General features: G+C 42.7%; 1 protein-coding gene across 1 annotated transcript in view; it reads right to left on the bottom strand.

Annotated features, from left to right (window-relative positions):
• LOC124623019 overlaps positions 1 to 17270 on the bottom strand; it is a 383721-nt gene extending 366451 nt beyond the window's left edge. Inside the window, exons 1-2 of the mRNA XM_047148810.1 lie at positions 17231 to 17270; positions 16864 to 17124 (exon numbers count right to left, since the gene is read on the bottom strand). Coding sequence (XP_047004766.1) covers positions 16864 to 17124; positions 17231 to 17270 — 301 coding nt within the window. The remainder of the gene's footprint in view (positions 1 to 16863; positions 17125 to 17230) is intronic.
• Positions 17271 to 17588: the final 318 nt, after the last annotated feature.

Genomic DNA, 17588 nt, shown 5'->3' with positions numbered 1-17588 from the left:
TAATTTAGACACGGAAAAAAGAAGCTTGTAAGAATAATACGGCAAGGAAGGAAGTTGACAGATTATTACGGTTTAAATTCCTGCTGTTTACAATGAATGTATATTTCGACTCTCTGTCTCCAATTCGTTTCCACGTATTATTCACCTCTTCCAGGCAGCCACTCTTGCTTTCTTTGAGCTCTGTTCTCATAATATTCATAATTTGTTCTTTGTATCTTTGTACGCTTTTTCAAGAATCAGTACTGTCTGTTCTCGGATATGTTTTCTTGCTTGTAAAATAAATATCCCTCTCTGATTTTCTACGGAAAGACATGTAAATATTATTTAGATAGTTATTTAACAAATTCACATCATTTTATTGCCTCTGGTGTTATTCGGACGTCAATATTAGTCGTGTTTACTACAGGTCTTGTTTTTGTTTTGCTTGTTACCGTTGCCATCAGTTCCTCGGTATTTCTTGACTTCTTCTAACACCATTTAAAAAGTCGTATGTAGCGAGCTACCTTCCTCCACTCATTCATTTCAGACTACCTTTCAAGATTATCCTATTTTCTTGTATTTTATTGAATATATTAAGTATATTCAGTTCTTGCCTAACGTCCGAATTTCGAAACCTTTCAGATTTTGTGTATCACGTCATTGCTCTTCTAAATCTCATCTGTGTTGCCTGTAAGCGGCTTCCTTGACATTTATTTATAGCCCTCCATTCACTTCTGTAAACATACAATGGGACTACCATTGTCTTACAAAATTTCAGTCCCGTTTCTTTCCTCCTTCTAAATTCCAGGGAGAGTTTTAAAATGTCAGCAGAAAATACTATAACAGCAAAAATTCTAAAATCAGTGGAAGAAAACCACAATGGGTTAAATTGATGGAACAAATCTGGGCAAAAGGAAAGTACCAAATGACTGGAAGCTAATACTTATCTACCCATTACACAAAAAGGTAACAAAACAGATGTCAACAGGTACAGGAATATACCCTTACTCCCTGTAACATATATAACCCATTTTGTGGAGCTTCGCAGAGCAGTCAGAAGAAAGGATTTACGAGAGGTTAGCGCTATGCAGAACAAATCAATAATCTGAAGATAATACTGCGCTAAAGGAGCTAAAGAGCACTGGTGTAGATTTGTCGATTTTAAAAAGTCTTATTACTCTGTACACATATTGATGTTATCGAAATCCACGTAAGAATTGTGAAGAGAAGAGACAATGCAGGGGTTCTTAAAAGAAACACTAAAAATACAAAGTCCAAAGCAAAATCCATGGAAGAAGTTTCAGATTCATTTGAAGTTAAGACAGGAGTTAGATAAGGCGATGGACTATCTCCTGTCTTGTTTAACTTTGTACTTCAAGAAGTGATCAGAGACTGGAGGAAAGATACAGGCAAAAAATTGATTGTATAACATTTGCAGATTACTTAACAATTCTGTCAGAAAGCACAGGGCTAGCAAAAGTTGATAGAAACCCTTAAGCAAAAAACAGGAAAAGCATGAATACAAACCCGCTTGATAAAACAGAGGTTATGGGAAACAATAAGACTCCACTATCAAAATTAAGCTCACAACTATGGAAATATTAGAAAAGTCATATTTAGATATGTAGTACAAGCCATCCATTCTAATGGATGGGGGAAAGAATTTATCAGAGTAAGAGTACGAAAGATGACGTTATCATACCACTTAAGAAAAGATGTCGATAATAAAAACTATTCTCTAAAAACGCACAAATTCATCAGTACAGGATAGTAACTCGGTCAGAAAGCACATACACGTCAGAAGCATTAGTCTTAGGATCACTAAAAGAAAATGAGGAAATCAGTAAAAGGAAAAAAAGATTGTCAGGCAGATATTAGGGAACATAAGAATAGTACAAACATTTAAACAAATAAGTAACACAGAACTGTGGAGTGAAATTACGGACGAAATTAGGAGAAACAGTCTATGTTCTACGGGGACACCCAAAGAATGAGTCCAAACATCCTGATAAGAAATAATGTACAGCATTTTGAATAATCTAAAAGCGAACTAAACTAGCTTTGGAAAGTACATGAAGACTTGGAAGAATCTGGAGTAAACATGCAAGAAACTGTAGACAGAACAAAATTATACATAAATAAAAAAAATTAAGGCTTCCGAGACGAATTAGTTGCAAAAATATATAGTGAAAAAAAAAAGATAGCAGAAGAGAAGAAATGGAAAGTGAACACATGATGGAGAATTGGAGAAAGTGCGAAGCTCACTTCATGCTTGAATCGTTGATGTTAGCCGGCCTGTAACGATAGAAGAAGAAGTCACAGAAGCATCTGATGAGTTTTTGTATTTAGATGAACAGCAAAAGAAGTAAACAGGAGAGTAGCGTTGGTTTGGCGTGATTTTTGGTAGACTTAATCGAGTTTTCAGTACTAAGTTTCTGATGTCACTCATATGGAAACATTCCAATCCATGTGTGTAATCAGTTTTGACATGACAGACTTGGGCATTTAACGTATAAACCATTCAAACCTTAAGGGTAAGTCAGCGGGGTAAGCCAGCGAGCAACTAAGAGATGCATGATGAGAATTGTTAGGACTGACAGGAAAGCAAACAACTGGACGTGGTAACAGATTGAAGAAGAAGAAGAAAAAAATTTACAGGGGTGTTCCCTAATGTTATCCAAGGTTGTCGTAATAACCCAGTCAATTAGAATAGGGTTCTGTTGATTACCAATATGAAAGTAACTAATGAATACCTTATTTCTTACATATTATGACTAGAATGAAAACGAAAAATCGTGGGTGAGGAATACAGTCATGGCAGTCCTCTGCTAAAACGCATGAGTACCAAGATCTAAAGTAAGTAAATGACATTAGACAAGCTGCAGGAATATGTCCGTAATACTTGAAAAATAGTAGAGGAAACCTTTATACAGAAGTGGATTTCGAATTGAGGATGGTGATGATGGAACTGCTGATGATGATAAATAGCATAACGGAAATCTTCTAGGTACTGTTAATTCACAAATTAAGAATGTGAACATCATTTAAGAGTCTGACAAAAAAAAATTGAAGCACACAGAAGACAAAATCGGTTGTCGATGGAACTTTGTATACGTAAACACCACTGTCAGGTATGTGTAGTGACGGATTGGCCACATAACAAGAGGTAGAAAATGCTACAGGCTCCGTGCATTAATGAGCGCCGCAATTGGATGTAAAAAATCGATTTAGTTAGATAAGAATACTGTTTTGAACATGGTTGTCTTTCAGCAACCGTATATAAGTTTCAATGGGATCTGATATTCCTTGCAAGCAATACGTACCAAAGGCCGGAAGGTTTCTAAGTTTTAATTTTTGACTTGAGCATGACTGCTCTAAACTTTGACCTCCTCGCAGTGTAACTGTACGGCTTTTATAATTTAATTCTGATGAAGACATCCTTAGAGGTGTCGAAACCTAGCACAGTGTATTAAACAACTATTTGCAAGCGGTTGGCTGTGTTATTTCTCCGTTGAAAGTTACAGGTTGTTTCAAAAATGACCGGTATATTTGAAACGCCAATAAAAACTAAACGAGCAGCGATAGAAATACACCGTTTGTTGCAATATGCTTGGGACAACAGTACATTTTCAGGCAGACAAACTTTCGAAATTACAGTAGTTACAATTTTCAACAACAGATGGCGCTGCGGTCTGGGAAACTCTATAGTACGATATTTTCCACATATCCACCATGCGTAGCAATAATATGGCGTAGTCTCTGAATGAAATTACCCGAAACCTTTGGCAACGTGTCTGGCGGAATGGCTTCACATGCAGATGAGATGTACTGCTTCAGCTGTTCAATTGTTTCTGGATTCTGGCGGTACACCTGGTGTTTCAAGTGTCCCCACAGAAAGAAGTCACAGGGGTTCATGTCTAGCGAATAGGGAGGCCAATCCACGCCGCCTCCTGTATGTTTCGGATAGCCCAAAGCAATCACACGATCATCGAAATATTCATTCAGGAAATTAAAGACGTCGGCCGTGCGATGTGGCCGGGCACCATCTTGCATAAACCACGATGTGTTCGCAGGGTCGTCTAAGGCAGTTTGTACCGTCACAAATTCACGAAGAATGTCCAGATAGCGTGATGCAGTAATCGTTTCGGATCTGAAAAATGGGCCAATGATTCCTTTGGAAGAAATGGCGGCCCAGACCACTCTTTTTGAGGATGCAGGGACGATGGGACTGCAACATGGGGCTTTTCGGTTCCCCATATGCGCCAGTTCTGTTCATTGACGAAGCCGTCCAGGTAAAAATAAGCTTCATCAGTAAACCAAATTCTGCCCACATGCATATCGCCGTCATCAATCCTGTGCACTATATCGTTAGCGAATGTCTCTCGTGCAGCAATGGTAGCGGCGCTGAGGGGTTGCCACGTTTGAATTTTGTATCGATAGAGGTGTAAACTCTGGCGTATGAGACGATACGTGGACGTTGGCGTCATTTGGACCGCAGCTGCAACACGGCGAACGGAAACCCGAGGCCGCTGTTGGATCACCTGCTGCACTAGCTGCGCGTTGCCCTCTGTGGTTGCCGTACGCGGTCGCCCTACCTTTCCAGCACGTTCATTCGTCACGTTCCCAGTCCGTTGAAATTTTTCAAACAGATCCTTTATTGTATCGCTTTTCGGTCCTTTGGTTACATTAAACCTCCGTTGAAAACTTCGTCTTGTTGCAACAACACTGTGTTCGAGGCGGTGGAATTCCAACACCAGAAAAATCCTCTGTTCTAAGGAATAAACCATGTTGTCTACAGCACACTTGCATGTTGTGAACAGCACACGCTTACAGCAGAAAGACGATGTACAGAATGGCGCACCCACAGACTGCGTTGTCTTCTATATCTTTCACATCACTTGCAGCGCCATCTGTTGTTGAAAATGGTAACTACTGTAATTTCGGAAGTTTGTCCGCCTGAAAATGTACTGTTGTCCCAAGCATATTGCAACAAACGGTGTATTTCTATCGCTGCTCGTTTAGTTTTTATTGCCGTTTCAAATATACCGGTCATTTTTGAAACACCCTGTAGGTAAGAATGATATTCCATCTACCGTCCAATGGACAGGCGGAGGTGTCCAAATCTACAATACGTGATAATTTTAACTCACTCCTAAAAGTGAGCTTTGACCACACCATACATTATGCGTCGTAATTTGACAACACCGCAAAACTTACAAGGGAATTCCCTAATTAACTTCTCATGGTTGGCATTCACAGTTCTGATACGAGCCGCCTAGAGTGGAGGTTGCTTTCTCTTTGGTGGACTATTTTTGTATAAAATGTTGTAGTTTAGCGGTTTCAGTATTTCTTTTGTGTCGCTTTTTCTTTCCCGCTCGCTGAGTGCTCATAACATGCAATACTGCTGTCTAATGACAATGGAAGACACTAAGAGAGTGAAATATAATTTTATCTAGCGACGGCGAAATTTGCCTACAGAGAAACGAGAAGCACTGAAGAATAAGATAAGCTAATTTATTTTGTTTAGGTACCCTATCAAGTTAAAAAAATTTAGATTGTATGTGCAATGTAGACACATCAAAAAAAGTTTTGCATATCTCCGGTTCCCAGAACTCCTGAAGATAGACGTTGACTGTGGATATTGTATCACAGACTCAGTTCCTCTGACTGTTCAGAGATGTCACTAAACCCGCCCAAAGATGTAAACAACCATGCATGGGCAGTGCCTATGAGACGTAGGGGGTCCGACACCCGATCAGTTCCAGTCATTCCACCAGAAAGGAGGTACACTGCTTGTGTTGTCTGTAGTTCAACTATGAATAGACAGTCAATACCGCGGTTCGATCGCGTCCTCATTGTTACTTTGTGCCAGGAAGGGCTCTCAACAAGGGAGGTATCCAGGCGTCTCGGAGTGAATCAAAGCGATGTTGTTCGGACATGGAGGAGATACAAAGAGACAGGAACTGTCTATGACATGTCTCGCTCAGGCCGCCCAAGGTCTACTACTGTAGTGGATGACCGCTACCTACGGATTATGGCTCGGAGGAATCCTAACAGCAACGCCACCATGTTGAATAATTCTTTTCGTGTAGTCACAGGACGACGTGTTACGACTCAAACTGTGCGCAATAGGCTGCATGATGCGCAGCTTCACTCTCGACGTCCATGGCGAGGTCAATCTTTGCAACCACGACACCATGCAGAGCGGTACACATGGGCCCAACAACATGCCGAATGGACCGCTCAGGATTGGCATCACGAGCTCCTCTCCGATGAATGTCGCATGTGCCTTCAACCAGACAATCGTCGGAGACGTGATTGGAGGAAGCCCTGTCAGGCTGAACGCTTTGGACACACTGTCCGAGTGTGGCAAGGTGGAGGTTCCCTGATGTTTTGGGGTGGCATTATGTGGGGCCGACGTATGCCGCTGGTGGTCACGGAAGGTGTCGTAACGGCTGTACGACACATGAATTCCATCCTCCGACCCTTAGAACAACCATATCGGCAGCATATTGGCGAGGCATTCGCCTTCATGGACGACAATTCGCGTCTCCATCGTGCACATCTTGTGAATGACTTCTTTCAAGATAACGACATCGCGCTACTAGAGTGGCCAGCATGTTCTTCAGACATGAGCCCTATCGAACATACCTGGGATAGATTGAAAAGGGCTGTTTATGGACTACATGACCCATAAACCACTCTGAGTGCTGTACGTCGAATCGCCGTTGAGGAGTGGGACAATCTGGACCAACAGTGCCTTGATGAACTTGTGGATAGTATGCCACGGCGAATACAGACATGCATCAATGCAAGAGGACGTGCTACTGGGCATTAGTGGTATCGGTGTGTACAGCAATCTGGACCACCACCTCTGAAGGTCTCACTGTATGGTGGTACAACATGCAACGTGTGGATTTTAAAAGAGCAATAAAAATTGCGGAAATGATTATGTTGACCTCTGTTCCAATTTTCTGTACAGGTTCCGCAACTCTCGGAACCGAGGTGATGCAAAACTTTTTTTGATGTGGGTATACTTGTATATAAAAATGTAGGTATCAGTTTGTGTTTGATCCGATAGGAATACAGTAAAGACTTTTTTAAATGCCAGGATTTTATGCCTGGTTTCACACCGTGCAGCCATCCACCCTGGTAGAACCTCGTTTGTGAAAATGTGACGAAAATAATTTCTCGTGGCATGTTAAACCATTAAAAATTACGTGACGTTCCCAGTATCTCCGTACCATAATAGCTAAGGTTCAAAGCTTGTAACCTAAAATCGGGTGTTCAGTTCTTACAGAACGGAATTTCTTAAACCCTTATCAAAATGATTGTGGTCTTTATTTTTACTAGTTTAATTTTTTAAAACATACTTCAATTACATATATTTTTTGATTCTTGAATACCTCATTTCAGTCATTGTATTAACTTTACTATTTTGCACTAATTTAACTAACTGAATTTATATTAAAATGTGATTTCAGTAAGGTGGCATTTACAGTTTCTTATTGTGAGGAAACAATTTATGTTTTAAATGATTGTATGATAATAACCATCCAAAAAATGTGGATATCGTTTTGGGACCAAAGCAAAGCACTGTTTTATTTTATATCCTAAACTTTGAGGCCTAAAGCAAAGCAAGGACTTCTTCTGAGCATCTGCTACAGGCTCACGCTGGCTTAATCCGGCACTGGGCGTGTGCATGGTTACAGCTGGAATTCTCTGTGACAGAATGACCACCGTATTGCGGTAGAGTTTTTCGTATTTAGTATTGTTATCAGGTATGATATGGTATATAAGGGGCGCGAACAGGGTCAGATATTGAGTGATCACTGCCAAAGACGCGGAGATGCTACGTATACGTATGAGACGGCGCTATCAGCACTTGAGAGAGTTTTTGAAAGGGTCCTCATTGTGAGTCTCCATCTGGCCACGTGGTTGAATCGTGTAATATCCAGGTATCTGAAGTATTCATATGTAACAGTGTCCGATGTTTCACTGTATGATAACGTGAGGGCAGGCAGACAAGTCGTCAAGGTTCATGTCGACCACATCTGACAAACACAAGTGTGAATCGCTTACGTGTATCAAGCATATCCTAAACCCTCGCCTACCATCCGAGAACAATTGATGGACTTCCTGCAACTTTCTGTGTCGTTCCGCAGCTTTGGTCGGAGACTAGCAGCAGTTAAATTACGGAAATATCGTCCAATGCGTAGGCTACTTTTGACACAACACAAGCGACAGTGTTTGGACTCAGAGGACTGGGAAGCCTGGACTGCTGACTAATGGCACAGCACTGTCTTCAGCGATGAATCGCGGTTCTGCACCACCACGAAAGAAAATCGTTGGCGAGAATGGCGGATTCATTAGGAGATATGTCCAAATCTTGCAATGCTTTGGAGAGGCAAATGGTGTTACCCTGGCAGCGTTGTATGGGTAGCCATCGGATATGACTTCAGGGCTTGACTGGTAGTGATTCAGTGAATTCTGACGGCACAGTGGTATCTCCTGGACACTCTGTGTCCTCTCACTCGACAATTTCTTGGAGCCATTTTTCAACAGGACAATGCTCGTCCACATATGGTGCGTGTGGCTATGGACTGCCTGTGCGATGCTGAGATGCTCCCGTGGCCAGTACGATCCGCAGATCTGTCCCCGATAAAGCTTGTGTGGGACCAGCCTGGACATCAACTCCGTCCCAGTGACTGTATCTAGGACATCAAGTATATCCAGGATATCAAGAACCTGTTGCAGTAGTCTCGGACCAGCTTGCCTCTGGAGATAATACAACGTCATTATGACGCCCTTCCCAATCGAGTCAGCGCGCGCATCAATGCCGTACAGGGTGCAACGTTATTATAAGTGGACTCATACTGCCAGTTCTCTGTAAATTTGATTTAATTTGTAATCACTGCAACATCATTACGTACCCTCTCAAACCGTTAAATTTCATTTTCCTTTCGGTTTCTTTTTTTTTTCTGATGGTGTTTTTTGAAAATGTCAGATCGCTGAAGAGGGGAGACGATAAATATATTTACACCATTCGAACTTCTTGGAAGCAGTTACAGCATTCACATACTGCACTCACGAAAATGATTTGGAACGGTGCGCAACACGTTGCTCTCTTGCAGCGGCATTCCTGCTGCGCGCCTTCTCATCTGTGGACAATGCATCAGCAATCACCGTACGTCGATACCTATCTCGTTTAGGTAACTTACACACGAACTGTTCAGCAAAAGGTTTCTGTCGCCATTATGACTTGCATACTTTGCATCTTTGTTGTCAGAAACCATTTCTCAATACTCTTTCGAAAGTAGAAATTAACTAAGTTCAGCCAACCACCTGTGGAATGGAGATAAAAGTAAATCTTTATTCTCGTTGCAGGCCAATATAGGGAATGTAGTGTTACCAAACATGAAAGGGATGATCCGGCTTGTGTTCACTGTTTATTGGGTCAACATGCCTCGAAGGGTTATTTAATGATTAAACTGTGCGCGCATTGCGCTTTATGGCAAGAAGGATTGTCAGCACAGGTCGCTAATGTCCATATCAACGTACATCATTGCACTGACATTCGAATATTCAACCGCCACCGTGAGACACAAACGACAAAGTGGGCCCCTGTAAGTTAACAAAGCGTAATAAGTGCTACCTATAAACTATTAAGAATGTTCAACAGAACTGCGTGCTGCCCTTTTGGAGTCAATTGGTAGGTCTGTTTTGACCCAGGCATTACTTAGTCGTCTCCAGATAATCGATCTGACGTCTGGGCGTCCATGTACTAATAACAGTACAAACTTCCCAGCACCGTAGTTTGTGACAAAGAAACACCTGGAATGGAGCCTCGATCAATAGTATTTGGTTTTCTCCAACGACGGGGGCAAGAACCGTCGGACGCAGTGTGGAGGTGACCAGGTAAAAACGCATCTCTCAGGCTTGGAGTTCCTGAGTCAGCAAGATGGTGAGACAGTCGCGTTCTGGCCAGCTATCAAGCAGGATGCCTCTCATCAGCAGCGAGGATGTTTGAAGTCTGTGCAATATCTGGACAGGATATTCCAACCTACTGTCCAGCCTTACAGACAAAACTTAGGAGACGTACTCCGGTTTCAAGGCAAGAGCGTACGAGCACGCTTTCACCCCGTTTACACCTTTCTCCAGGAGCATGGAATTAACCGAATGTAATGGCCAGCTCTATTTACTGATACATGCATCAGAACAGTTGAAACTTTGGATGCGTCATCGTAAGAACACTTTTCACACACAGTAGCTGCGCGGGATTAGTCGAGCGGTCTGAGGCGCTGCAGTCCTCGACCGTGCGGCTGGTCCCAGCGGAGGTTCGAGTCCTCCCTCGGGCAAGGGCGTGTGTTTGTCCTTAGGATAATTTAGGTTAAGTAGTGTTTAAGCTTAGGGACTGATGACCTTAGCGGTTAAGTTCCATAAGATATCACACCCACCCCGCACATAGTATGACCTCTGGAGGACTGATTTCTAGAAATGGAAGAGCCATAAGCAGTCATCTTCAGAACCATCTCGTGATGGGGGGTCCATGATTGTTACAATGCACGAAGTGGAGCAGTGATGCAAATGTTATGCGGCAACTAATTTTGATATTACAGATATGCACTTTTGAGGGAATTGCGTTTATTTTTTTAACTGTTTTCTTTCTTTCGTAGCAAAGACGTTTTTTAAAGTTTTTAGGACTTATTCATTCATCTTAGCCCAGCTCCGTTCACAGATATGTAGCTGATGTACAACTTTAGAGGAGCGGTTTTTTATGACTCAACGAAATACGAGGGAACTTCAAAAAGTAAGTTACCTACTGTTATGACAAGTCAAATAACTTTTATTGAACGCTACACTACATTTCAATGTGACAAATGTAAAACGTAAATGTGTGTGAAGTTCTAAGGGACTCAACTGCTGAGGTCATCGGTCCCTAGTCTAACACACTACTTAAACTAACTTATGCTGAGAACAACACACACGTCCAGGCCCGAGGGAGGACTCGAACCTCCAGCGGGAGGGGCCGCGAATTCTACTGTAGCATTACGCAACTGGCCATTATCAAGTACCACAATGTTAAGTATGATCAGAGTTCTGTAAACGAAATCATCATCGAAATGTATACAACCGAGTTTAATGCGTTTTGAAGATGACTTCGTCGATGTATATATACACTGTATGATCACAACTATCCGGACACCCCCAGACACATACGTCTTTCATGTTAGATGCTTTTTGCTGCCACCTTGTGCCAGTTACTCCATATCAGCGACCTCAGTAGTCATCAGACATCATGAGAGAGCAGAATGGGGCGGTCTGCGGAACTCATGGACTTCGAACGTGTCACTTGTGTCCTTCGTCTGTAAGCGAAGTTTCCACACTCCCAAACATCCCTAGGTCTACTGTTTCCGATGTGATAGTGAAGTGGAAACGTGAAGGGACACATACAGCACAAAAGCGCACAGGCAAACCTCATCTGTTGACTGACAGAGACGACCGACAGTTGAAGAGGGTTGTAATGTGTAATAGGCAGACATCTATCCAGACCATCACACAGGCATTGCAAACTGCATCAGGATCCACTGCAAGTACTGTGACAGTTACGCGGGAGGTGAGAAAACATGGATTTCATGGTCGAGCGGCTGCTCATAAGCCACAAATCACGCCGGTAAATGCCAAACGAAGCCTCGCTTGGCGTAAGGAGCGTAAACATTGGACGATTGAACAGTGGAAAAACGCTGTGTGAGGTGACGAATCACTATACACAATGTGGCGATCCGATGGCAGGGTGTAGGTATGGCGAACGCCCCGTGAACGTCACCTGCCAGCGTGTGTAGTGCCAACAGTAAAATTCGGAGGCGCAGTGTTATGGTTTGGTGGTGTTTCTCACGGAGGGAGCTTGCACCCCTTGTTGCTTTTCTTGGCACTATCACAGCACAGGCCTACATAGATGTTTTAAGCACCTTCATGCTTCCCACTGTTGAAGAGCAATTCGGGTATGGCGATTACATCTTTCAACTCGATCGAGCACCATTTCATAATGCACGGCCTGTAGCGGAGTGGTTACACGACGCTAACATCCCTGTAATGGACTGGCCTGCACAGAACATGTTTTGGAACGCCGACTACGTGCCAGGCCTCACCGACCGACATCGACACCTCTCCTCAGCACAGCACTCTGTGAAGAATGGGCTGCCATTTCCCAAGAAACCTTCCAGAACTTGACTGAACGTATGCCTGCGAGAGTGGAAGCTGTCATCAAGGCTCAGGGTGGGCCAACACCATATTCAATTCCAGTATTTCCGATGGAGGGCGCCACGAACTTTTAAGTCATTTTCAGCCAGGTGTCCGGAAACGTTTGATCACATATAATACATAAATATATAAAACCAAGTTTATATATTTCAACGATGACTTCCTTCACAGAAGCCTGATCACGCTTGACATTGTGGTACTTCAAAATGACCAAAGGCCGAAATGATGACTGTAAAATAGAATAAACAATCTATACAGTCAAAAGACGGAATTTTCATCCAAACAATGTATTCTGCGTTAAGCGCAATCGTTCTCTCAAAACTGAAGATAGCATAGTGCGTAAAAACGATGGCTTAAGGAGTTTTTGCCATTGTGTAAGCTACAATTAATTATTCCATAAAGTAAATGTAATGATTGGGTCATTAGTTGCATCTTTGCTGCTATTCGTCATAATTCTATTTTATAGTCATCTGCAGCACCTTTCAATATGGAACCAAAGCTTTTCAAACGTTTCTGGAAAGATATGGGACAAAGAGACTGCTCCAGGCACATCAGTGATGAAAGATTTCACTTGACGATATCAATGAACTAGTTAAGCCCGCCTGGTTGAGATTTCACACTGCGATATAGAACGAATTAATATATACTTATAATACATTCCTCAGTGAAAAGTATGACCAAATGTTGGCAATTTACAGGTTCCTAACTTTAAGCTACCTGTCTCAACTCAGTGTCCCACTACATATCTATCTTCAATCTCTCTCTCTCTCTCTCTCTCTCTCTCTCTCACACACACACACACACACACACACACACACACACACACATTCAGAGCTGTCAAACAGCTATAATCTCAGTGTTTGATTTTACTGTTACTATTGTATCCATGGTGTCTTACGTAATTTCTTGGTAGAAAAATTTCACATTTGTGTTGAAAAGCGAACAAACTTCATTTTTCTTCGTTAACATGTGATACTTTGGAACTGATTTTCTTATTAAGAAGAGAAGTATCATCGGATGAGAACAGGCTGGTATCACTAACAGACACCAGTGCGAGGAAAAAAAATACCTAACGTTTAACTAAAGATCCGGTCTCGTAAACTGAGAACGGCTGGGAGAGCGGTGTGCTGACCACATACCTCTCCATATCCGCAACCACTGAAGCTTGTGAGCTGACAATGATACGGACGATGACACGGCAGTTGGTCGGTACGTTGAGCCTTCAAGGCCTGTTCGAGCGGTCGATTTTTTTTTCTTTTTTTTTTTAAATAAAGAACTAAAGATGTTACCAACTCACAGAATATTTGGTTGTGAAATTGGCATAAAATGTTAAATACGGTGCTCGCCGCTCGTGTATCACTTTATTGACTATGTCTGTCATATTCTTCACATGACTGGGTAAGTAGTCAGATATTTATGAATGAATGCCTCTCTCCTTTCTTTCACTAAGTTTGTGTGATGGATAGTGAAAGTCACTTCTCCTTCCAGTATTATATTTATGTATATTACTATTCTTTTTCATTTATGATTGATTGTTGATAACGAACTACGTAAGAGAGTAAAAGTCAGAATACTGTCAGTAAGCCTAATTATTTAAGACGTGTCTACAAGAGGTTCTATAGTGACCACCAGGTATTAACCTTATTATATGCTTCTGTTCAACAAACACTTTCTTCCTCAATGAAGAGCTACCCCACAATATGATGACATAAGATTCAGTGAATGAAAATCATGTCATATTTTTTACGTTTTCACCTCTAAGGACTACTGTTAACCCTGATGCTAAGCAGATGTCTAACGTTTATTATACGCTTGAATTCCAGTTTACGTTCTTATCAATACAAATACACAAGAATTTAGAAAGTTTTGTTTCAGTTCTTGATTTACACTCACGCATTATTGCTAATGGTGTTGTCTGGTCTTGTGAAACATATAACTGAGTGTACTGAGTTTTATCTAAATTCAGTGGCAGTCCATTTGCTGAGGACCAGGTAGTGATTTTCAAGAACATTATATTTACATTTTCAAGTTATATGTTGTCTCCATTAGGATTGTCTATAATTCTTGCACCTTTACCAACATTTTTTGGGTATATGACAGCAGTCCATTTTATAACAAGAACAAAAGTGGACCTAGTATCGAGCCCTGTGGAACACCTGCAGAGATAATTCCCCATTCCGAAGTACTGTTATGTTGCGTACACATTTTTCTTTTCATGTAAAAATCTATAATTATTTACTTAGATTAAGAGGACTTCTGATATCATAATGTATCAACTTCTCTTGGGGAACTGTGAACTGCATATTGATATACTTTTGTCAATTCAGGAAGAATACCAGTTGCCTATATTCTGCCACAAGCTTTTGCGCAGTTTATGTGTCACGGCAGGTACGCAGTTCGAGACCGTGGGGAGATTTGCAGTCAAGCTGCCTCGTAGTACATGACGCCAAAGGGCAGTTCTAACTGAAGGGGTGACCGCATGCACGCCGTACTCACGTTTCTGGAAACTCGCTCACGCTTGCGGCACGCTGCGGCTTATGTAAGGCCCCTCTAAGATATTGATCGACTTTCAGCAGCCAAGTCTGTACAATCTGCGAACCCTTTAAAACGGCCAGTACTCCAGGAACAGCCTGCCTGTACACACTAAACTATTGTTTACCGTGCTCGAAAGTGTTGCACGGGGCACAGCTGCACTCTCCACGTGTTGTAATCCTGGAGTCTTCATTACACTTACAAAACAAGTCATGAGCACTATTTATAAATGTGTAGAATAATATCACGTTTAACGCTCGGGAAACAGGCGGCTGTCTTTCGTAGAGATATAAGTACAACCTTTTTACAGCTCTTAGGGCACGACAACTAGAGCTTAAAGGTGGACCAAAACAAAGCGAGGTTAATATTTTACTAGAGCGAAAGTTAACCTCTTCGTCTTCTTTCTTCTCATTAGTTATACATGAGGTAGGTTTCTGTAGCTTGCACATAAATAACATTCACATACTACAATAGATTTATACTTTCTTGCCCTGTCATCAGACAGTGTCTGCAACAAATTCGGAAACATAGCTCTTTTTTATGTTTATTAGATGCTCCAAGTAAAATAGATACGAACCCTGTACAATGCAATAAAACATAGCAGTAGTTGTGGCAATATGCTCTTAAAATGTTTCACGTATGTGTTGTTTGATTTAGAATCTTAATAATAACGATGTAATTTGGAGGCAGGCAATACACAAAGAAAACGTAATCAATGGCGCTAAGAGAAAATGAAATGGTAATAACAAAACTGAGTGGAGAAACATGTTTAAAGCATTTTAATTCCTAGGAAACAGAACAAATAACGACTGGAAGTTCAGCACAAAAAATGGCGATGGTAAAAGAGGACTGTCGAGAAACATTTGAGGAAAAAACTGCGTAAGTACTGTGTATGGAGTGTCCTCCTGTATGGTGCTGAAATGTAGACAGTGCGGAAAAAGATTGAGCAAAGCTAGAGGTTTTTGAGATGAGGACATGGTGAATAAGGGAAAGAATAAGTTGTATGGATGGGGTCAAAAACTGAGGGGTTCTCAGAAGAGGGGGAGAGCGAAGACCACTATTGAGTGTAATATGTATCCTTTCTCAGAACAACTGTCATGTAAAATTTACTAAAGTATCACCTAAGAAATTGGTAAAGGATGTTTTCTTACAGATTTCCGTATTGAAGACCGAAATGTGATGGTGTTGTAGAGTACAGAATTATATATGAAGTACGTTTGTTTTCTGTAGTGTGACGTGATTATGTGAAAGTGTTATATGTTAAACAGACTTTTTTTTTAAAAAAAAAAGTGTAAGGCAATGAAGGAAAAGAAACTATTGAACGTATATTAAGAAAATAGGGTAGGCTAATAAAAAGGAAAGGAAGAAGAGGCAAGGGAGGAAGAGGTTTCAAATCTAGGACAATATGCTGGAGGACAGTGGATGTAGCAGCGTCAACAAGATAGCGATAAAGGCATTCGGGAACATTAAGGACTTGGTAACACAACAGAATAGGAGGATGATGACAGCTGCCATATGAAAAAGCTATTGACAGTATTTTCTATCAATCATTTTTTATTATTTTCCTGTGAGCAATGTCGTGTGAACGCATTCGGTATGTACCATCTCTAATGAAGACGTCGTGGATGAGACGAAATATTAATCTTGGCTCGTTCAATATGGAATGGGAGCAGGCTCTTTCTCTTTTTTTCTTTTCTTCCAGAAACAACGTCATGAAATTCGATGGATGCACTGAATCTTGGTGAGATTATTTACGCAGTGTTTCAAAATGAAAAAATTGTGCGGGCAATTGTAATGCTTCAAATGTTAAAGAGATAGCCAAGTGGTGCCTGAGAATTTTGCAGTGAGGGCTGTGCGATGTGAGTTGCTCAGAATTTCGATCTATTTTTGGTCTTTGGAAGCACACTGGTTTAAGTGCCAACGTCTGTGACTTGAAGGTGTAAAAAAATGCTACGGTCACGTGTTCTCGGACGCCACTGCAGGTAAGTCCCGGCCGTCAGTAGCGGCAGTGACGCAGCGCCGGTGAATCACCTCGCCGTTGCGGCCCCAGTCGCTTCCAAAGAACTCGCGAGTTCCGGGCGCCGGACTCACCTGTATGGATGGCGGTGATCTGCGGGCCATCGTCGACCCCAGCGCTGCTGACCATGGCGGCAGCCGAAGTCGAGAAGTTCGCCACGCTGGCGTGTGGGAGTTTCTGCCGCGAGGAGGATCCGCAGGGAAGCAAGCGGGCCGCGACAAGCGAGAGGGTGTCCGCGAGGCGAGCTCTGTTGTGATGGGACGCGCGCGCCAACTGTCCAGGAACAGCGCTCTGAGGCCAACTCGGCAGCTGTCTGCTGTGCCTGCGCCTAGCGGCTGGAGGGGGAGGGAGGGGGAAGGGGGTGAGCGCCACAACCCTGCTCCCCTCCCCCCCCCCCCCGCTCCTCCCCCCACAACTGAGCCGTAGAGCGCCGTTCAATACGAGGCCGGCAGCGGCGGCTGCGCCCTGGCGATGTCGACATCGCGGGCGCCACGACGTCGGTGTCACTGTGTGTGAGTGTGTGTGTGTGCACTGTGGCGTTGTGGGGGGGGGGGGGGGTGGAGGGGGGGGGGGCAGCCAGATAGCCCGTTAGCGGCCGACAAACGCGATGCTGCACCATTAAAGGGTTGCCGTAGCCCGGCCGCAAACCCCAGACTCCCACTCCGCGGTCATCAGCCTTCAGCGTCGCAGCCCCGTGCTTCCGTACATGAGGCCCAGTATTGTGTTCGGAATTACATCCGACCTATAGTCCGACTGGAACTAGTTGCTATTTGATGTGGTAGCCAGCGGGCGGGAATAC

Source organism: Schistocerca americana, chromosome 7 (assembly GCF_021461395.2).
Source record: "Schistocerca americana isolate TAMUIC-IGC-003095 chromosome 7, iqSchAmer2.1, whole genome shotgun sequence".
NCBI lineage: Eukaryota > Metazoa > Arthropoda > Insecta > Orthoptera > Acrididae > Schistocerca > Schistocerca americana.
The sequence above is the reverse complement of the archived record's forward strand: the minus strand, read 5'-3'. Positions and strand labels throughout refer to the sequence as shown.